We start from the raw sequence: 23,100 nt of genomic DNA on the forward strand, positions 1-23,100 counted from the left end.
TGTGAAGCATTGATGCTAACCACCATGCTACCGTGAAGCTGCAGCCTCTCACACTGAATGTCTACGTAATCCAGAGGCACCTCCAGCCTGCAAACATCAGCTTCAGCCTGGGGGTGGGTGAAACATTTAAACAACCTGTTACCATTATTTCGCTCGTGGGGCACTAGGACCCGGCTGGGAACAGAAACCTTCAGGTCCCGCCCACCAGGTGTTGCGTCACCAAGACGCCAGCGCATGCGCTCTGCTTCCCCAAGATGGCGGCTGTGAAGCAGGGCCTGGTCCCGGGACAGAGAGCTGACCGGCGGTGATGTGACCTGAGGATCACCACACCTCAGGCAAGGGGCCAGGTTGGGAAGGCGGTGCCTTCAGGAATAACTGGGAAGGTGATGTTTGGTCAGTTGCTGCAGTCTGTGTAGTGAAGGTACTGTCACAGTGGTGTGAGGTAAGGAAGTACAGGATTATCACCCAGCAATGATGAATTAAGGGGAATGTAAATCCAGCCCAGGCTGCTTTCAGATTGGAAAGGGAGCTAAGGTGTGTCCTTAGAGCTGGTGAATGTTGGGGCTTTGGCAGTTTCTCTATAAAGTCAGTCCCTCCCTCCCTATACCACCTCTATCTTTAGAGTCGTAGAATTTTACAGCACGGAAAGAGGGCCTTTGGCCCATTCATTATAATCTTTATTAGTGTCTTAGTGTCACAAGTAGGCTGACATTAACACTGCAATGACGTTACTGTGAAAATCCCCTAGTCGCCACATTCCGGCACCTGTTCAGGTAGACAGAGGGAGAATTCAAGAATGTCCAATTCACCTAACAAACACGTCTTTTGGGACTTGTGGGAGGAAACCCACATAGACACAGGGAGAACATACAGACTCTGCACAGACAGTTACCCAAGCCGGGAATTGAACCGGGGTCCCTGACATTGTGAAGCAACTGTGCTAGCCATTGTGCTATCATGGCACCCAGCATGGCAGCCGGTCCTCAAAGACCCTAATGGGAGCCTTACCCTCCACACCTTCTGACAGGGCAACGACTCAGATGTTCTTTCTCCGACCCCAGGTTCTCCAAATCCTCCAGTACCTCCGCCAGCCACTCGGCTGGTTTTCAAAGGATTGAATTTCGATGGAGGCATCTTGCTAAACGTTCAGGATTCTCTCCTCTGGTTCAAAACATTTAGAGTGCCCAATTCATTTTGTCCAATTAAGGGGCAATTTAGCATGGCCAATCCACCTAACCTGCATGTCCTCGGACTGTGGGAGGAAACCGGAGGAAACCCGCGCAGACATGGGGACCTGTCCAGACTCCGCACAGTGACCCAAGCCGGGAATCAAACCTGGGAACCTAGAATTGTGAAGCAACAGTGCTAACCACTGTGCTACTCAACTGCTATACACCAGAATGAGAATGGAGGGAGAGTGTGTGGGATGGAGATTTACAGCCTTCAGGGAATAAGGGAGAGGAAAAAAATGTGACATAGAAACTAGAATTGTCTGTTCTGAGTTTCTATCCTGTACTGACAGTGATGAATTTTGTAAATTGTTTTTACAGGATATTAGATGAGGAAGAATTACAGACAGAAATCTCAAACATCACGTCTCAATCTGACAGTTACTCGATTCCTTGGAACCTGAATATCTTCAACCTTTGAATCTAGAAGGTGAAACCTTTTCCCGAACTGTCAGCTAAAGATTTCAACCATCAGTGTGACTGGAAAAGCACCGAGACCCACACAACACACACCCGAGTGAGAGTGTTCCAGTGAACTGACTGTGGAAAGAGCTTTAACCAGTTACACAGCCTGAAAAACATAACAACATTCACAGCTGGGAGAGACCATACTCGTGTTGTATCTGTGGACAAGGCTTCAACTGATTGTCCAACCTGGAGACACATGAGGGGACCAAAATCATGGAGAAACTGTGGAAATGTGAGGACTGTGGGAAGGGATTTAGATTCCCATCTAAGCTGGAGATTCATCGACGCAGTCACACTGGGGAGAGGCCGTTCACCTGCTCCAAGTGCGGGAAGGGATTCACTCAGTTATTCAACCTGCAGACACACCAGCGAGTTCACACAGGGGAGAGGCCATTCACCTGCTCTCAGTGTGAGAAGCGATTCAGTGATTCAACCACCCTGCAGATACATCAGCGAGTTCACACTGGGGAGAGGCCATTCACCTGCTCTCAGTGTTTGAAGGGATTCACTCGGCTATCCACCCTGCAGTCACACCAGCGAGTTCACACTGGGGAGAGGCCATTCACCTGCTCTCAGTGTGGGAAAGGATTTGCACACTTATCCACCCTGCGGGGACACCAACGTGTTCACACTGGGGAGAGGCCATTCACCTGCTTTCAGTGTGGGAAGGGATTCATTAATTCATCCACCCTGCGGAAACATCAGCGAATTCACACTGGGGAAAGGCCACTCACCTGCTCTCAGTGTGGGAAGGGATTCACTCGGTTATCTCATCTGCGGATTCACCAGCGAATTCACACTGGGGAGAGGCCATTCACCTGCTCTCAGTGTGAGAAGAGTTTCAGTGATTCATCCACCCTGCGGAAACATCAGCGAGTTCACACTGGGGAGAGGCCATTCACCTGCTCTCAGTGTGGAAAGGGATTCACTCGGTTATCCACCCTGCGAACACACCAGCGTGTTCACACTGGGGAGAGGCCATTCACCTGCTCTCAGTGTGGGAAGGGATTCACTCGGTTATCTCACCTGCGGATTCACCAGAGAGTTCACACTGGGGAGAGGCCACTCACCTGCTCTCAGTGTGGCAGAGGATTTACTCAGTTATCCAACCTGCAGACACACCAGCGAGTTCACACTGGGGAGAGGCCGTTCACCTGCTCTCCGTGTGGGAAGGGATTCACTCAGTTATCTCACCTGCAGACACACCAACGAGTTCACACTGGGGAGACGCCATTCACTTGCTCTCAGTGTGGGAAAGTATTTACTCAGTTATCCAACCTGCGGAGACATCAGCGAGTTCACACTGGGGAGGGGCCATCCACCCCTCAATGTGAGACGGGATTGCATGTTTCACCACACCTGCTGTGACACCAACAATTTCACAATCGATTACAGGGGTTGGATTCTGCTGTTATTGTTTCTGCTCTACATCCAGGACTGCATTTTGTTCATTCTGACAGGTGGTCAGTGGGGATGGTCGAAGGGTTTCTTTCTGCTGGACTGGCCGGTCTCACCACTTTGCCTCCAGTGGGCTGATTCTCTTTGAGCTTTGTTGCTAATACCTGGCTTCAAATTGCACAAGGATCACAGAGTGAAAGGGTGTTTGCAAGTGTGAAGATATGTTGTTTCCATTTCTGTTTCAAACCCTCCAAAGCGTGCCACGTTGCCATGGAGATGGGCCCTGGTTGTTACATGGTTCATTTGTTTAAGTTATCTGGGTGTTCCTCAGAGAAGGAAACAATCGGGGTATGAGGGGCAAGTTGTCTGAGGTGGACTGGGAAACTGATTGGTACAGGGAATACCTAATGTTCAAGGAATGGTTACATATTTATCAGGGGTCGGTCAGCTCAGTTGGCTGGACCACTGGTTGGTGATGCAGAGCAAAGCCAACAGTGAGGATTGAACTCCCGTACTTGCTGAGTTTATTCATGAAGGCCCCGCCTTCTCAACCAGGCCCGTCGCCTGAGTTGTGCTGATCCTCGGGTTAAATCACCCCCAGTCAGCTCTCTGTCAAAGGGGAGAGCAGCCTTGGTTCTCTGGGATTTTTGCAACTTGTATTTCACATATATACAACAAATATAGATTCCTTTAAGGAACAAACATCCAACAGGAAAAGTAATGTAACCGTGGCGAACAAGAAAAGTTAAAGATTCCATGAGAGCCATTAGAATTCAGCAAAGGAGGACCAAGAAACTGATGAGAGCAAACTGGCGAGAAACATAAAAACCGACCGGAAAAGCTTCGACAGGAATGTGAAAAGGAAAAGATTAGCAAAGACCAATGTGGGTCCATTCCAGGCAGAGACAGGAAAGTTTATAATGGGGAGCAGAGAAACTAAGCAATGTGTGTCTGACTTCACAGGGGAAGATACAGAAATTGTCCCCAAAACATCAGAGAACCAAGGGACTGGCAGAGATTAGTATTGGTGAAAAAGTAGCACTGGAGAAATTAATGGGGTTGGAAGTGAATAAATCCCCAAAAGCTAATGATCTACATCCCAGAGTGTTGAACGAGGTGGCTGTAGAGATCTCTATTCCTCATTCTAAATTCTCCTGGCTCTATCTGGAATGGACAAACCTTTGAGCCAAACATAAGAACTAGGAGCAGGAGTAGGCCATCTGGCCCCTCGAGCCTGCTCCGCCATTCAATGAGATCATGGCTGATCTTTTGTGGACTCAGCTCCACTTTCCGGCCTGAACACCATAACCCTTAATCCCTTTATTCTTCAAAAAACTATCTATCTTTACCTTAAAAACATTTCATGAAGGAGCCTCAACTGCTTCACTGGGCAAGGAATTCCATAGATTGACAACCCTTTGGGTGAAGAAGTTCCTCCTAAACTCAGTCCTAAATCTACTTCCCCTTATTTTGAGGCTATGCCCCCTAGTTCTGCTTTCACCCGCCAGTGGAAACAACCTGCCCGCATCTATCCTATCTATCCCCTTCATAATTTTAAATGTTTCTATAAGATCCCCCCTCATCCTTCTAAATTCCAACGAGTACAGACCCTGTCTACTCAACCTCTCCTCATAATGCAACCCCTTCATCTCTGGGATTAACCTAGTGAATCTCCTCTGCACACCCTCCAGTGCCAGTATGTCCTTTTTACGTAGCCATAGAAACTTTTACAGTCCATTTTTATGTATTTTGCTAGTTCACATTCTATTCTATTCTCCCTTTTTTTTCCTCTGTGTCTTGGTTGAAGAACTGAAGTAAATCCTCGGGAATGAATCATCGCTTTGGACAGTTTCTGAGACAATTAAGTTTCGATTTATAAGGCAGAGTAACTATAACCGTGGAGTGTATTTCTAGATTGTGAAAAAGGGCAAAGTTCTAGTTTATAGTTTAATGTGTAGGGTTCTGACTTAAAGTAGCTTCTAGTTTGTTTGTTGTATTAAAACTCATAAAATCTGAAGTCCTGTCGTGTGATCCTTTAATTTGTTGACTGGGAGTTTGATTTTTTCTAAGAAGTTGCTGACCTTTATGGGGGTCCAAAACCACAAGTTTTGATTTCCTATTTGAGCCTCAGGCACCTTTCTGTCTCTATTGTTCGTGTCAATGACAGCCAGGCTGAATTTAGCTGAGAATAACGGGGCCTGTTCCCCAGTTGAGAAACTGCCATGGGCGTCGCTAATAGAGACAGGGAGGTGCTGGAGGCCTGACTGGGAACTGCACCTCCAACCAATCAGGGTTCAGGGCAGGGAGGGTGACCGGGACGGATAGTGACGTGACCCCAGGGTTCAGTGCCCTCGTGTCCAAAGCGGGGAGTCACGGGGACAGGGTACAGAGGAGCTGAAGGGAAACCATTTGGGTCCAGAACATTGTGAACATCCTGTTACTCTGATTGTCTTTGATCCTCAAGTAATTTTCCATCAGTTTTTTTAACCATGTTCTATTTCATCAATAAACTTTTAAACAGAAAATATTTGAATTTGTTGGACTTTTCCTGATTAAAATTGTTCACTTTCGGGAAAGTGGGTGAGAGGGGTTGACAGGCTCTTTAACAGAAAGTGAGTCCGTCTAAGGTAATTGGCAAAGGAACCAAATGGGTAGAGGAGATTTGAATTTTCTTTTGACACAGTGTTTGAAAATGGGTTCAGGGAATCAATCGTGATTGACTAATTTAGCAAGTTGCTTGAGGAAGTAACAAGGGATGTCAATAAAGGGAAACCTGTAGATGTGCTTTATCTGGATTTCCAGAAGGTATGCTGTACATGTCCTGGGACTGATGGGGACAGTGCAGAGGACCATTTACATTGTACCCAACCTTGTGCTGTACCGATCATGGGAGTGTTTGATGGGGACAGCATCGAGGGAGATTTACTCTGCGTCTAACACCATTTTGTATCAGCCTTGGGGTGTTTCATGGGGCAATGTAGAGGGAGCTGTGCTGGAACTGATTGGAGAATGGTTCAAGTTGGCACTTAGTACTCAGATTTCCCAGTACAGACACCCTTCACTTTAAAAATAACATTTCATTCAGTGATCAGAGAAACCATCACCGGTTCCCCCACTGGTTACCCCCCACCACCACCACAAACACACCGCAGGCCCAGAGGGACAGTGAGAGTCCTGAACATTGTTGTACAGTCGGCTTGATATTTCATATACATCTTTTTCTGTTCCATAGAATCTCTACAATGCAGAAGGAGGCCATTCAGCCTATCAGGTCTGCACTGACCCTCCAATACGGCACCCCACTCAGGACCCCTCCTCCACCCTATCCCCAGAACCCAACCTAACCTTTGGACACTCAGGGGAAGTCTCTTATTATGGCCAATCCACCTAACCTGTGCATCTTTGGACTGTGGGAGGAAACTGGAGCACCCAGAAGGAACCCACGCAGACACGGGGAGGAAGTGCAAACGCTACAGAGTCACCCAAGGCCGGAATCGAACCCCCCTCCCTCTAATCTCCAGTCAGCCTCTGTTCGAATGAACAGAGCCCCAGTTTCTCTAATCTGTCCTGGTAACTCAATCCTCTCTTCCCTGGGATCATCTCAGTGAATCTCTTCTACACCCTCTCCATGGCCTTGACATCCTTCCTGGTGTAAGATCCCCAAAACCTGATCTAATATTCCAACTGCAGCCTAACCAATGATTTGTAGAGATTTACATGACCTCTGTCCTTTTGTACTCCACACCCAGAATTATAAACCTTGGATCCCATGAGTTTTTGAAACACTTTATCAACTTGTCCTCCCACATTTAAACATTTGTGTATCTGAACTCTTTTTAGGGTTTTGGAGACATTAACATAACATGGCTGAAATACATTGACATCTAATGTCTGATATAATGTGTGTTATGGGACAGAGAAGTTTAGTCTGAGTTAGAAACTCAAACAGGCGCTTCATTGCAGACAGGTCACCATGGAAACGCTGATCAGACATTCCTTCACTGCCGACAGGTCACCATGGAAACGCTGATAACACATTCCTTCACTGCAGACAGGTCACCATGGAAACGCTGATAAGACATCCCTTCACTGCAGACAGGTCACCATGGAAACGTTGATAAGACATTCCATTCCACAGAATCCACTCATGTGAAACTCTAATCGGATCGGGGAGAGGACAGAGTTTGTCTGTTATTAACCTCAACATAAACTTAAACCAGAGTGAATAATGGAACAGATTAAATTCTAATGTGTGATGTTTTCGCTACAGTAATGGAATTATCAGAAATAATAGAATTAACAGGCAGGGTAGTTTAGGGAAAATGAAGAAATTACTGAAGAAACGTAACTGCTGTGAACCAAGAATGTGTCCTTGTAAATCACAGATTAGAGAAATTCCTGCTGTCTTCCTCACTTCCTGCATGAACTGTGTTCCGTACTGGCCACCAAACCTCAAGAAAGATACATTGCATCTGGTAACGGTCCAGTACAGATTGACCATGATGAAGTGAGGCTGGTGCACTGAGTGAATCCCTTCCCACACACGGAGAACATTAATGGTCGCTCCTCAGTGTGAACATGTCGATGAATCCAGGTCTGATTAAATCTATTCCACAGTGCCCAGATTTCCAAGGTTTCTTCCAGCGTGACTACATATTGTTCGAAAGGTCAGACCATCGGCTAAAACGTCATCCACATTCCGAACACGGGAACTGTTTCTCCCACATTGAACAGGGTCTTTGAACAAAGAACAATACAACACAGGAACAGGCCCTTCGGCCCTCCAAACCTGTACCGGTCACGATACCAATCGTTGCCAAAACGTTCAGCACTTCCTTGTGCTGTATCCCTCTATACCCATCCTATCCATGTGTTTGTCAAGATGCCTTTTGAATGCCATTAATGTATCTGCTTCCACAACCTCCTCTGGGAATGCGTTCCAGGCACTCACCACCCTCTGCATAAACAAACCTGCCTCGCACATCTCCTCTAAACTTTGCCCCAGAGACCTTAAACCTATGCCCCCTGGTGACTGACCCCTCCACCCTGGGAAAGAGTGCCTGCCCATCCACTCTATCCATGCCCCTCATAATCTTGTCGACCTCTTTCAGGTCACCCCTCAACCTCCGCCTTTCTAACGAAAACAGTCCGAGTCTATTCAGCCTCTCCACATAGCTAACACCCTCCAGACGAGGCAACATCCTGGTAAACCTCCTCTGCACCTCTCCAAAGCCTCCACATTCTTCTGGTACTCTGGCAACCAGAATTGTGGACAATATTCCAAGTGTGGCCTTAACAAGGTTCTATGCAACTGCAGCATGACTTGCCAGTTTTTATACTCAGTGCCCCGTCCAAGGAAGGCAAGCATTCCGTCTGCTTTCTTGAGTAACTTCTCCATTTGTGCTGCCAACTTCAAAGATCTGTGCACATGCACACATAGCTCTCTCTGACTTTCTATATTCCTCGGAGTTTTGACATTTACCGTATATTTCCCCTCATAATATTATAATATTCTCTTTAACCAGTAATGCTACTCCCCCACCCCTTTTACATCCCTCTCTATCTTTCCTGAAGCATCTGTATCCTCCAACATTCAGCTGCCAATCCGGCCCTTTGTTTAAACATGTCTCTGTGATAGCCACAACATCGTAATTCCAAGTACTAATAAGTGCTCAAAGTTCATCTGCCTCATCGCTATACTTCTGCCGTTGAAACAAATACTCTTCAAACCACTGTGTTTGAGCAGACAGGGTGATGTTGTTCTCTTATTTGTGTTTTCCAATTCCCCTTCAGTTATTACACCTTCTACACTAACGCTCTGGCTCCCACCCCCCAGCCATACTAGTTTAAATCCTCCCGAATGACTCGAGCAAACCTCCCAGCCAGGATATTGGTGCCATTCAAGTTTAGATGCAACACGTCCTTCTTGTACAGGTTACACCTGTCCCGGAAGGTATCCCAGTGGCTGTTCACCCTCCCCCTTCAGGATGTCCTGTGTTCGTTCAGAGACATCCTGGACCCTGGCACCAGGGAGGCAACATACCATCCTGAAGTCTCTTTCCTGTCCACAGAAGCGCCTATTTGTGCCCCTTCCTATCGAGTCCCCTATAACTATCGTTCTCCTGCACTTTGCCCTCCCCTGCTAAGCAACAGAGCCAGTTGTGGTGCCACTGTTCAGGCTGCTGTTGTTGGTTTCTCCACTGGGCTATCCCTCCAAACAGTATCCAAAACGGTATACCTGTTAGAGAGGGGGACAGCCATAGGGGATTCCTGCACTGCCTGCCTGCCCTTCCTAGCAGTCACCCATCTGTCTGATCCAGTGAACAGACTGCGAAAATAACTGGAATCAGTTACGCAGCCTGACATCACACCATTCACAGCAGAGAGACACCATGCACGTGTCCTGTGTGGACGAGGCTTCGACTGCTCATCCAACCTGGAGAGACACAGGACACAGGCATCATGGAGAACGTGTGGAAATATGAGGACTGTGCGAAACAGTTCAAATGTTCATCTCGGGCACCAATATCCTGAGAGTAGGGCTGATCAGGGATAGTGGACAGAACTCATGCCACGAGTGTGAGGAGATGGGTGAGGCCCTAAATGAATATGTTGCTTCAGTATTCACGGTAGAGAGGGACCTTGTTGCTCATGAGAGCAGTGTGAACCAGGTTGATAGACTCGAACAGGTTGACATTAAGGAGGATGTGCTGGAAATTTTGAAAAGCATCAAGATAGATAAGTCCCCTGGGCCTGACGGGATATAACCAAAGTTACTACAGGAAGTGAGGGAGGAGATTGCTGTGCCGTTGGCGATGATCGTTGTGTCCTTGCTCTCCACTGGGGTAGTACCAGATGTTTGGAGGGAGGCAAATGTTGTTTCCTTGTTCAAGAAAGGGAATAGGGAAATCCCTGGGAATTACAGACCCATCAGTCTTACGTCTGTGTGAGCAAATTATTGGAAAGGATTGTGATAGGTAGGATTTATGATTACTTTGAAAACCATAGTTTGATTAAAGGTAGTCAGTCATGCATCACAAGCCTCATTGAATTCTTTGATGATGTTACAAGACACATTGATGAAGGTCGGGCAGTGGATGTGGTGTATATGGATTTCAGTAAGACATTTGATAAGGTTCCCCATGGTAGGCTCATTCAGAAAGTTAGGGGGCATGGGATACAGGGAAATTTGGCTGTCTGGATACAGAATTGGCTGGCCAATAGAATACAGCGGATAGTGGATGGCAAGTATTCTGCCTGGTGGTCGATGACCAGTGGTGTCTGTTCTTGGACCTCTGCCCTTTGTTGTTCTTATAAATGACTTGGATGAGGAAGTGGAAGGCGGGTTAGTACGTTTGTCGATGACACAAAGGTTGGGGAAGTTGTAGATAGTGTTGGGGGCTGATGCAGTTTACAACAGGACATTGACAGGATGCAGAGCTGGGCTGAGAAGTGGCAGATGGAGTTCAACCTAGATCAATGTGAAATAATTCATTTTGGAAGGTCGAATTTGAATGCTGAATACAGCGTTAAAAGGCAGAATTATTGGAAGTGTGGATGAACAGAGGGATCTTGGGATCCACATACACAGATCCCTCAAAGTTGCCATCCAGGTTGATAGGGTTGTTAAGAAGGCATATAGTGTGTTGGCTTTTATTAACAGGGGGATTGAGTTTAAGAGCCGCGATGTTTTGCTGCAGTTTTATTAAACACTTGTTAGACACACTTGAAATATTGTGTACAGTTCTGGTCGCCTCATTATAGGAAGGATGTGGATGCTTTGGAGAGGGCACAGAGGAGATTTACCAGGATGCTGCCTGGACTGGAGGGCATGTCTTATGAAGAAAGGTTGAGGGAGCGAGGGCTTTTCTCACTGGAGCGAAGAAGGAAGAGAGGTGACTTGAGAGAGGTGTACAAGGTGATGGGAGGCATGGATAGAATGGATAGCCAGAGACCTTTCCCCACGGTGGAAATGGCTATCATGAGGTGACATAATTTTAAGGTGATTGGAGGAAGGTATGGGGGAGATGTCAGATGTAGGTTCTTTACACCGAGAGTGGTGGTTGCGTGCAATGCACTGCCAGCAGAGGTGGTGGAGTCAGAGTCATTCGGGACTTTTGGCATATGGACATCAGTAAATTGAAGGGGTGTAGGTTAGGTTGATCTTAGATTAGGAGAAATGGTCGGCACAATATCGTGGATGAAGGGCCTGTCCTGTGCCATATCGTTCTATGCTCTAAACTCTTCCCAGTCATTATGGTCAATGCGTATTATATAAGTGGGGAGTGAACAGGAGTGGAGTAAATTCAGAGACAGGCAAAGCAGCACTCACTTATTAGCCTTGACCAGAACACCAGGGGTGGTATTCTCCCCTACCCAGCAAGGCAGGGGGTTCCGGCGTACCGGAGTGGCGCCAACCACTCCGGCGTCGGGCCTCCCCAAAAGGTGCGGAATTCTCCACATCTTTAGGGGCTCAGCCCGCACCGAAGTGGCTCCTGCTCTGCCAGCAGGCACGAGCGGCCTTTGGCTCCCCGCCGGCCGCCGTGAACGGCCTTTCCGCCCTGACTGCCGGAGCGAACGGCTGGCCAAAAGGCCTTTGCCGGCCGGCGTCAGGCCGCACGTGCGCCGGAGCATCAGCAGCTGCTGACGACATCCCAGCACATGCGCGGTAGGGGGTCTCTTCCGCCTCCGCCATGGTGGAGGCTGTGGTGGCGGCGGAAGAAAAAGAGTTCCCCCACAGCACTGGTCCGCCCGCCGATCAGTGGGCCCTGATCGCGGGCCAGGCCACCATGGGGTCATCCCCTGGGGTCCGACCGCCCTATGCCCCCCCCCCCACCGGACCCCAGGCCCACTTGCGCCGTCTGCTCCCGCCAGCATCAGAGGTGGTTTAAACCACGGCGGTGGGAGAGGCCTATCAGCGGTGGGACTTTGGCCCATCGCGGGCTGGAGAATCGACGTGGGGGGCGCCGACCGGTGTGGCCCCTACCGATTCCCAGGTGGTGGAGAATTCCGCCCCAGCTTTTTCAGCATTGTTTATCCAGAGTTATTAAAGCTCTCGAAGGAAGGAAGCATAGGTTCAGGTGCTGATGGAGATCTGGTGCATCCTCAGTCACCAATAGTAATTATATATAAAATCGAAGTCTTGAAATATATGAAGGTATGATCGATAAGTTTGCAGATGGAAAATTGTTGGTGTGGTAACTAGCGAGGAGAAAAGCCTTAAATTACATGATGATACAGATGGGTGGGTCATATGGGCAGAACAGTGGCAAATGGAATTTAACCAGGAGAAGTGGCAGCTCTTGTACAGGGTCAGTATAGACATGGTGTGCCGAGTGACATCTGTGCTGGATCATTCTAGAAAACATTGAACATTCAGTATCACGAGAAAGAGAGAAGAAGATAGAGGAATTACTGATTCTGGGATTGAACCCAGTAAGAGTTTGCATCTTCTGGGGAGGAGAGAGGAAGGACCCATTGGGGAAAAAACCTTAGGTTCTGCATTGTTCCACAGGAGAGCAGCATTTAATCATTTTGAAAAATAGTGAATAGCAGATTACCCATTGACAATAATTTGTTTGATTATTTTTATCAATTGGTAACCAAGTTATTTTTTATTTACAGTTTGGGGTGTCAATGGTGCGGCTATTACCCAACATTCACTGCGGCTTGTGAATGTGCCCTGAATCACTTCCACAGGAGCCCTAGTGCGCAGTCGCAGTGCTGGGTGAATCGAGCATGCGCAGTGCCACTGTGCTTGGAGTTCTGCGAGTGCGGCAGCGGCTGTTTGGGGCGGTGAGAGTCGGTGAGGCGGAGTGAGGAATGGAGCCGGGAGTTGGGGTGGGGAGGGAGTGAAGGCTTCATAAACACCCCCTGCTGGTCACAAGGCCGGAATGAGACCCTGCAAATCCCGCATTTGTAGCTGCGGAGCTTTTATCGGGTGTCAGGCCCAGTTCCACGGCCGCCATCTTTGATTAGCGGTGCTTCAGGATCCCGGTGAGACTCTCACTGTTATTATTGGCCAGTCAGCCTGAGCCTGTGACCGTTCTCACCACCTGAAACCGTCACAATGCCCGGGTGATTGACGGCACCTCTCGACCAATAGGAAGAGATGGGGCAGGTCTAGAGGACCGAGTGAGGGCAGCTGGTCCTCCAACCAGTCGGAGTGAATGATGGGCGGGACCCGCCGTGATTGAAGCATGCGCAGTCTGGGTAATGACGATATCGAAGGGCGTCTTCATAGAATCATAGAATTTACAGTGCTGAAGGAGGCCATTCGGCCCATCGAGTCTGCACCAGCCCTTAGAAAGAGAACCCAACTCAAGGCCACGCCTCCACCCTAAGCCCGCAACCCAGTAGCTTGGACACTAAGGGCAATTGATCATGACCAATCCACCTAAACTGCACATCTTTGGACTGTGGGAGGAAACCGGAGCACCTGGATAAAACCCACGGAGACCCGGGGAGGGCGTACAGACAGTGACCCAAGCCGGGAATCGAACCTGAAGCTGTGAAGCAACTGTGCTGCGGTGCTGCCCTAACTTTTAATACTAAGAATCAAAGAAAAATTAACTATATTATGTTGGAGTAAGAAGATCTCAATACAAACACAAAAATACAATTCAAATTCTTACTTTTCTTTTACCCCAGCAATATCCTGACAGAAACTTAGGCCGGAATTCTCCGTTCACACTGCTACAGTGAATGAAGTTTTGGATGAGTGTCAAATTCTCCGTTCTGCATCAATTCCAAAATCGGTGAGAGGCGTTTAACAATATACAGGGAGCGAGAGATCGCGGAGGTGGGCGGAAACATTGTGTAAAGCTGTTGTAAGCTGCAAACCTCGGAAAAGAGATTCCGGGACCCAGTTTGTACCGAGCGGAGCTGTAGTTCATGTTCGGCTCGGGTTAACGGCCGCCATCTTTATTGGATGTGCATCAGGGCGCATGCAGGTTTGTCATCTTTGTCGGGGCGATGTTTCAATGAGTGGGAGGGGCTTGTTCCCCATTGTTCAGAATGGAGACAATTTGTCCATCAAACTGGATTAGTCTTTGAGTCCCAGTGGCGGTCCCAGTCACCAAAGCGGTGGCAGAGATGGAAAGAAAAGGAAGCCAATCCTGCTCTCCAGATTTCGCTGTCTCATTGGATATCCTGTCCCATGTGCCCAAAGCTCTGCGGCTCTGTTCAGCCACATGAAGACCCAGGGCAGAAACTCACAATTCTGAGTAGATGTCACCGTCAAATCGAGGGACTGCTGATGGCAAGAGGGTCAGTGTGCAGCAGGGGGCATGAGCGGTCATCCTGGACCCGGGAGCAGGAGGAGAGAATGTTGTGAATTTCTATCCTGGACTGAGAGTGATTAATTTTGGGAACTCCTTTTCCAGGGGATTAGGAGGGGAGGATTTACACACGGCAAACTCAAACCAGGCGAAACGTTTATCTTTCTTGAATTTCATTTCTGGACTGACAGTGATGCCTTTGTAAACTTCTTTCACAGGGGCTTAGAAAGGGATTCGCAGACAGGAAACTCACAACCAATCCTCACATCAAATTCGAGTTTCCAGGATCTGGAGATTATCGACCTTTGTGTGTAAGCATTGAGTTCCATATCGTTATCACTTACTGTATAAAATGTCTACCTCCTGTCGCCCCTGTAGATCTTGTTCACAATCTTAAATCTGTGTCCCTTTTACAATCTACTGATGGGAACAGTTTATAAAAATCTTTTGCTGGGTTTGCCGTTGTTGTTTCTGGTGCCTGGGTCGATGCCGGGTGGTCAGTCTGGTTTCATTCCTTTTTCATGTTTTTGTTGTGGTTGAATCAGCTTGGACCAGTCCATTTAGGATCCAGAACACAATTGAAGTCACCTCCAAGAATCAATTGATCTGGATCCAGGTCTGGGATGGATTCCAACAAATGTTTTACAAATGTTTCTGTGAGATCCTCTCCCCGGACAGGTGCCGGAATGTGGCGGCTAGGGGCTTTTCACAGTAACTTCATTGAAGCCTACTCGTGACAATAAGCAATTTTCATTTCATTAATAAAAAGATAGAGAAGCAGAATTCGGCCATTCAGCCCATCGAGTTTTCGAGTTTGCTCTGCCATTCGATCATGGCTGATATGTTTCTCATCCCCATTCATCGTGTATTGTACCCCTCTTGAAATGAATGCGAACATTGCATTTGCCTTTCTAGCTGCCAACTTTCCTTTATGTGTTTTGAGATGTGGGGGTCGCTGGCTGAGCCGGCATTTGTTGCCCATCCGTAATTGCCCTGGAACTGAGTGGTTTGCTGGGCCATTTCAGAGGGGGACAGTTTGGGAGGATGTAAGGCTGAAGTGATTAAATGACAAAGGGGATAATGGTGCAAAACAACACTGGGTGACAATGAGATAAGTAAATAAACTAATAGGACAAGAGAAGAAATAAAAGACAGGTCCAGGTCAGGTATAAATGGCAACAGCAGAACCATTACCAGCACCAACTGTCTAAAAATATCAGAGAGATGATTGGGCAGCACGGTAGCATGGTGGTTAGCATCAATGCTTCACAGCTCCAGGGTCCCAGGTTCGATTCCCGGCTGGGTCACTGTCTGTGTGGAGTCTGCACGTCCTCCCCGTGTGTGCGTGGGTTTCCTCCTGGTGCTCCGGTTTCCTCCCACAGTCCAAAGATGTGCGGGTTAGATGGATTGGCCAGACTAAATTGCCCTTAGTGTCCTAAAAAATAAGGTTAATGGGGGTTGTTGGGTTACTGGTATAGGGTGGATACGTGGGCTTGAGTACGGTGATCATTGCTCGGCACAACATCGAGGGCCGAAGGGCCTGTTCTGTGCTGTACTGTTCTAAAAAAAAATAATCTGAAATCACTGAAATGAATGTTGTGTCTGGAAGGTCAGGAATTGCCTGATCGAGGATGAGGTTCTGTTCCTCGAGTTTCCTTTGAGCTTTATTGGAGCAGTGCAGGAGGCCGAGGGCAGAGTGGGAGTGGGGCGGGGAATTAAAATGATCAGAAGCTCAGGATTATGCTTGCAGACTGAATGGTGATGTTTCACAGTCACCCAATACAGATTTAATCTCCTCAGTGTAGGGGAGACCAAATCGGGAGCAGTGAATACACAACACTGGATAGCAAGAAGTACAAGTAAATCATTGTCACCTGGAAAGTATGTTTGGAATCCTGGAATGTGGGAGGGAAGGCGATGAACTGGTGGTTGTTGCATCTGTTGTGTCTGCATGGAAATGTTTACAGTGATGTTCACAAGAACACAAGAAATGGAAGCGGGTGGAGACCATATGGCTCATCGAGCCTCTGCATTTCTTGCTGGCTGTAACCTGCTCGTTCAGGCATCATTCTGGAATACTTTCCCAGTCCTTCCAGATCCATTTTATGACATGGAGACATTAGCTCCACAACCCTGTGAACGAAAATTTAGTCTGGCCGAGTGTCACCGAGCTGAAATCCAGTCTTCCTCTGACACATTATTCTTAATACCATAGCTGACAGGCTAAGAGTGAAAAAGTCAACTGTTTAGCAGTGAGGGGAAGAGGCAGTTTGTAGATGCTCTACAGTGTTACAGACTCGTTGGATCTGCTTCTTCTGTCCCATCTTATATTCAGCTAATGGTAAAATGATTAAAATACTGCAACATACAGGCATTTGAGGACAACAGTGAGTTTGCTGCTCAGATTAAGTAAAGTCTCCACATCACAAAATGGATCTAGAAGGACTGGAGAAGATGCAGGCAAATATATTTAAATTATGCCTGAACTGGCAGGTTACACCTGGCAAAAGGGATTGGACAGGGCATAACCTTTTCTCTGGAAAGGGGAATAAAGGATGGCCTGATCCTGTAAGATTATGAAAAGGTTTGATGTGATAGACAAGTGGAAGATGTTTCCATTGGATGAGAAGGCATTTAAAGAGTTAAAGAGTGGTTTGGAATTGTGTCGGCCAGACCAGGTAAGGATGGCAGATTTTCTTTTCTATTCATTCCCGGGATGTGGGTGTCGCTGGCTGGGCCAGCATTCACTGCCCATCCCTAATCGCCCCTGAACTGAGTGCATCTCAGAGAGCATTTTAAGGGTCAACCAGCGGACTGTGGATCTGGAGTCACATGTAGGCCAGACCAGGTAAGGATAGAAGATTTCCTTCACTGAAGGACAGGAGTAAACCAGATGGGTCTTTGCAACAATCGACAATGGTTTCATGGTCATCAGTAAACTTTCAATGGATTCAAATTTTACCTTCTGCCTTGGTGAGATTCATACCTGGGTGTCTGGAAAATCATTGGGACAGTAAAACATATTTTTGAACATTTCTCTTCAGCGCATATAAAAATATTGAAAATGGGATAAAGGTTGTTTGCCTGACAGTCAATCACTGTCCTTTTTAAAATAAATTTAGAGTGCCCAATTCATTTTTTCCAATTAATGGGCAATTTAGCGTGTCCAATCCACCTGATCTGCACATCTTTGGATTTGTGGGGGTGAGACCCACGCAAACACAGCGAGAATGTGAAAACTCCAGACAGACAGTGACCCGGGGCCGGGATCGAACCCGGGTCCTCGGTGACATAAGGCAGCAGTGCCAACCACTGCGCCACCCACTTTTTATAGGTTTCTATGAGACCCCCCTCATTCTTCTGAACATAGAGCATTACAGCGCAGTATGGGCCCTTCGGCCCTCGATGTTGCGCCGACCTGTGAAACCATCTGAAGCCTATCTGACCTACACTATTCCATTTTCATCCATATGTCTATCCAGTGACCACTTAAATGACCTTAAAGTTGGCGAGTCTACTACTGTTGCAGGCAGGGCGTTCCACACCCCTACTACTCTCTGAGTAAAGAAACTGCCTCTGACATCTGTCCTATATCTACCACCCCTCAATTTAAAGCTATGTTCCCTCGTGTTGGTCATCACCATCCGAGGAAAAAGACTCTCACTGTCCACCCTATCTAACCCTCTGACTATCTTATATGTCTCTATTAAGTCACCTCTCAGCCTTCTCCTCTCTAACGAAAACAACCTCAAGTCCTTGAGCCTTTCCTCATAAGACCTTCCCTCCATACCAGGCAACATCCTAGTAAATCTCCTCTGAACCCTTTCCAAAGCTTCCACATCCTTCCTATAATGTGGTGACCAGAACTGCACGCAGTACTCCAGGAGCGGCCGCACCAGAGTTATGTACAGCTGCAGCATGACCTTGTGGCTCCGAAACTCAATCCCCCTACTGATAAAGGCTAGCACATCATATGCCTTCTTAACAACCCTATTAACCTGGGTGGCAACTTTCAGGGATTTATGTACCTGGATGCCGAGATCTCTCTGTTCATCTACACTACCAAGAATCTTGCCATTAGCCCAGTACTTTGCATTCCTGTTACTCCTTCCAAAGTGAACCACCTCACACTTTTCCGCATTAAACTCCATCTGCCACCTCTCAGCCCAACTCTGCAGCTTATCTATGTCCCTCTATATCCTATAACATCCTTCAGCACTATCCACAACTCCACTGACCTTCGTGTCATCTGCAAATTTACTAACCCATCCTTCTACACCCTCTTCCAGGCCATTTATAAAAATGACAAACAGCAGTGGCCCCAAAACAGATCCTTGCGGTACACCACTAGTAACTGAACTCCAGGATGAACATTTGCCATCAACCACCACTCTCTGTCTTCTTTCAGCTAGCCAATTACTGATCCAAACCGCTAAATCACCTTCAATCCCATACTTCCTTATTTTCTGCAATAGCCTACCGTGGGGAACCTTATCAAACGCCTTACTGAAATCCATATACACCGCATCAACCGCTTTACCCTCATCCACATGTTTGGTCACCTTCTCAAAAAACTCAATAAGGTTTGTGAGGCATGACCTACCCTTCACAAAACCGTGTTGACTATCGCTAATCAACTTGTTCTTTTCAAGATCATTATAAACCCTATCTCTTATAACCTTTTCCAACATTTTACCCACAACCGAAGTAAGGCTCACAGGTCTATAATTACCAGGGTTGTCTCTACTCCCCTTCATGAACAAGGGGACAACATTTGCTGTCCTCCAGTCTTCCGGCACTATTCCTGTCAACAAAGATAACATAAAGATCAAGGACAAAGGCTCTGCAATCTCCTCCCTGGCTTCCCAGAGAATCCTAGGATAAATCCCATCTGGCCCAGGGGACTTATCTATTTTGACATTTTCCAAAATTGCTGACACCTCCTCCTTTTGAACCTCAATTCCATCTAGCCTGGTCGACTGAACCTGAGTATTCTCCTCGACAACATTGTCTTTCTCCAGTGTAAACACTGATGAAAAATATCCATTTAACGCTTCCCCTATCTCCTCTGATTCCACACACAACTTTCCACTACTATCCTTGCTTGGCCCTAATTTTACTCTAGTCATTCTTTTGTTCCTGATATACCTATAGAAAGCCTTAGGGTTTTCCTTGATCCTATCCGCCAACGACTTTTTGTGTCCTCTCCTCGCTCTTATCTCTCCCTTTAGGTCCTTCCTGGCTAACTTGTAACTCTCAAGTGCCCTAACTGAGCCTTCATGTCTCATCCTAACATAAGCCTTCTTCTTCCTCTTGACAAGTGCTTCAACTTCCTTAGTAAACCATGGTTCCCTTGCTCGACAACTTCCTCCCTGCCTGACAGGTACATACTTATCAAGGACACGCAGTAGCTGTTGCTTGAAAAAGCTCCACATTTCGATTGTACCCATCCCCTGCAGTTTCCTTCCCCATCCTATACATCCTAAATCTTGCCGAATAGCATCATAATTGCCTTTCCCCCAGCTATAATTCTTGCCTTGCTCCAGCGAATACAAACCCTAACCAATTCAACCTCACCTGCACATCTTTGAACTGTGGGAATAAACCGGAGCACTCGGAGGAAACCCACACAGACACGGGAAGAAAGTGCAAACTCCACACAGTCAGGGTGGGAATTGAACCCGGGTCCCTGGTGCTGTGAGGCAGCAGTGCTAAGCACTGTGCCACCCCCTGTCTTGCAACCCTCAAGAGAAAAAACAAATCCTTATCCCCATCTGAAATGGGTAACCCCTCACTTTGCAACAGATTCTCCTACAAGAGGAAACATCCTCTCCACATCCACCCTGTCAAGATCCCTCAGGATCTTGTATTGTTCAATCCAGATTTTACCCAAAAATTTAAATCTGTGTCCCGACTGCTTGTACGATCAGTGAATGGAAACAGAGTTTCTTTGTCCACCCAATCAAATCCTGGCATAACCATGTGCACCTCAATCAAATCTCCCCTCAACCTCCTTTGCTGGAACCATTCTGGTAAATCTCCTCTGCACCTTCTCCAAGAATCTTCACATCTTTCCTGAAGAGTGGTGACCAGAGCTTTAGAAAGATTCATTGATTAGAATTAGAACCATAGAATTCCTACAGTGCAGAAGGAGGCCCTTTGGCCCATCGGGTCTGCACCGACTCTCTGATAGGGCACCCTGCCTAGGCCCACACCCTGACCCTGTCCCTGTAACCCCATAGCCCCACCTAACCTGCCCATCCCTGGACACTAAGGGGCAATTTATCAAGGCCAATCCACCTAACTTTCCCTTCTTTGGAGTATTGGACGAAACCTGAGCACTGGGTGGAAACCCACACAGACACGGGGAGAAAGTGCAAACTCCACACAGTCACCAAGGCCGCAATTGAACCGGGGTCCCTGGCGCTGTGAGGCAGCAGTGCTAATCATTGCCACCGAAAGCATAGTTTCAGTATCAATATTACTGTTGATGAAGCTCAGATCGAATTTGCTTTGCCAACTACTCTCTCGCTATGTCTTGTAGATATAGAAAATCCCTCTTCGCCTCTTTCTTTCTCCTCCCAAAGAGGCCAGTTGGGTTTTTATGACAATCCAGCAGTTTTCATGGTCACTGTTTCCAGAGCCGGTCCCACAAGTGACCAGATTCAATCAGCTCAATTTCACAACCTGCCTTTGTGATTTTGTGGGTTCTCTCTCACTCCCTATTTTCTGTTTTAAATCGGTTTCACAGGGTGTTCGAACGGGAGGCTTCAAAGTCCGGAAACTCAAACCAAGCATCACATCAGGATCTGACAGAGTCCTCAATTTATCATAACCTGAATATCATCGGACTTTGAACATGGAAGGAAAAAGCATCGTTCACAGAGGGGAGAAACCGTACATGTGTTGTGTGTGTGGACGAGGATTCGCTCGATCATCAGGCCTCATGAAACACAAATGCAGTCACGCTGAGGAGAAACCGTGGAAATGTGTGGACTGTGGGAAAGGATTCATTTCCCCATCCCAGCTGGAAACGCATCGACGCAGTCACACTGGGGAGAGACCATTCACCTGCTCCAAGTGTGGGAAAGGATTCACTGAGCCATCAGCCCTGCTGTCACACCAGCGAGTTCACACTGAGGAGAGACCATTCACCTGCTCAGAATGTGGGAAGGGATTTACTCTTTCAGCCCACTTGCTGAATCACCAGCGAGTTCACACTGACGAGAGACCATTCCAATGTCCAGCCTGCGGGAAATGCTATAAAGGTTCTGGGGATTTGAAGTGCCATCAACGTGTTCACACTGATGAGAGACCATTCAGATGCTCTCACTGCGGGATTGGGTTCAGACGATCATCTGACCTCATTGTACATCAGCGAATTCACACTGGGGAGAGACCATTCGCCTGCTCCAAGTGTGGGAAGAGATTCATTCACTCATCCGCCCTGCTGAGTCACCAGCCAGTTCACACTGGAGAGAAACCATTCACATGCTCCAAATGTAGAAAAGGATTCACTCAGTCATCTGCCCTACAAACACACCAGCGAGTTCACACTGATGAGAGACCGTTTCAATGTTCAGATTGCGGGAAATGCTATAAAAGTTCTGGGGAACTGATGCGCCATCAACGTGTTCACACTGACGAGAGACCGTTTAGGTGCTCTCACTGTGAGACTGGGTTCAGACACTCATCTCAACTCGCTATACATCAGCGAATTCACACTGGGGTGAGACCATTCACCTGCGCCCAGTGTGGGAAGGGATTCACGCAGTCATCTGACCTGCAGACACACGAGCGAATTCACACTGGAGAGAGACCATTCGCCTGCTCTGAGTGTGGGAAGGGATTCACGACTTCATCCCACCTGCTGAGACATCAACGTGTTCACACTGATGAGAGACCTTTTCAATGTCAAGATTGCAGGAAGTGCTATAAAGGTTCTGGAGATCTGATGCGCCATCAACGTGTTCATACTGACGAGAGACCGTTCGCCTGCTCCAAGTGTGGGAAGGGATTCACCACTTCATCCCACCTCCTGAGACATCAACGTGGCCACAAGTTACCACAGTGATTGCATTTTGCTGTTCCTCACATTCAGGACTGAACCATGTTCATTTGGGTCTCTTTCTGCTGATAACAAACTCCAGCCCATTTACAGGAGCTAATATTCTGGCTGAAAGTCAAATAAATTAGATTTGCGTGAAATACGCAGTGTGTTGCAACTTTTTAATATCTCTGACACAAGTTAGTTCCTTTTGAAGTTCTCTCACTCTCCCCTGTCTCTTCCATCCTCACCTCCAACAAGAAGTGTGAGGAGCTTCTTTGTGACTGAGGTTGAGTCAATCCGATCAGCTGCCTCTGCTGCTTCCCTCCCTTCCACGAGCCCACCGGACCAAACTGTCTCTAAATTTCATCCTTTCCTGAGCACTGAACCCACATCTTTCTCTAGTTTCTCTCCCATCTCCCCTCATGCCCTCTCAGAGCTCATCTTGTCCATGAGACCCAGCTCCTGCTCCATCGACCCTATTCCCACTGAGCTACTGATCAGCCAACTGCCTTGTGTCCACGGATATTGTCAACATTTCTCTCTCTTCAGGTACTGTCCCTCTGTCCTTCAAATCTGCCATCATCACCCCCTCCTCAATAAAACAAACCCTTGACCCTGCCATCCTTACAAATTACTGCCCCATCTTTAACCTCCCTCTCCTCGCCAAACTCTTTGA

The 23,100-nt window shown here is 47.5% G+C and overlaps 1 protein-coding gene and 1 long non-coding RNA gene across 2 annotated transcripts; both read left to right on the forward strand.

The window, feature by feature from the left end:
* Positions 1–225: 225 nt before the first annotated feature.
* LOC119961087 (zinc finger protein 271-like) lies at positions 226–22,571 on the forward strand. The gene is made up of 3 exons (XM_038788570.1): positions 226–534; positions 1,551–2,881; positions 21,725–22,571. The coding sequence occupies exons 2-3, from the start codon at positions 1,911–1,913 to the stop codon at positions 22,446–22,448; spliced, it is 1,695 nt and encodes a 564-aa protein (XP_038644498.1). The 5' UTR covers positions 226–534; positions 1,551–1,910; the 3' UTR covers positions 22,449–22,571.
* On the forward strand, positions 12,881–14,872 carry LOC119961089. The gene is made up of 3 exons (XR_005459587.1): positions 12,881–13,624; positions 13,746–13,852; positions 14,593–14,872. It is a non-coding gene; the product is annotated as an uncharacterized LOC119961089 (long non-coding RNA).
* Positions 22,572–23,100: the final 529 nt, after the last annotated feature.

The sequence above is a fragment of the Scyliorhinus canicula genome, unplaced genomic scaffold (assembly GCF_902713615.1).
Source record: "Scyliorhinus canicula unplaced genomic scaffold, sScyCan1.1, whole genome shotgun sequence".
NCBI lineage: Eukaryota > Metazoa > Chordata > Chondrichthyes > Carcharhiniformes > Scyliorhinidae > Scyliorhinus > Scyliorhinus canicula.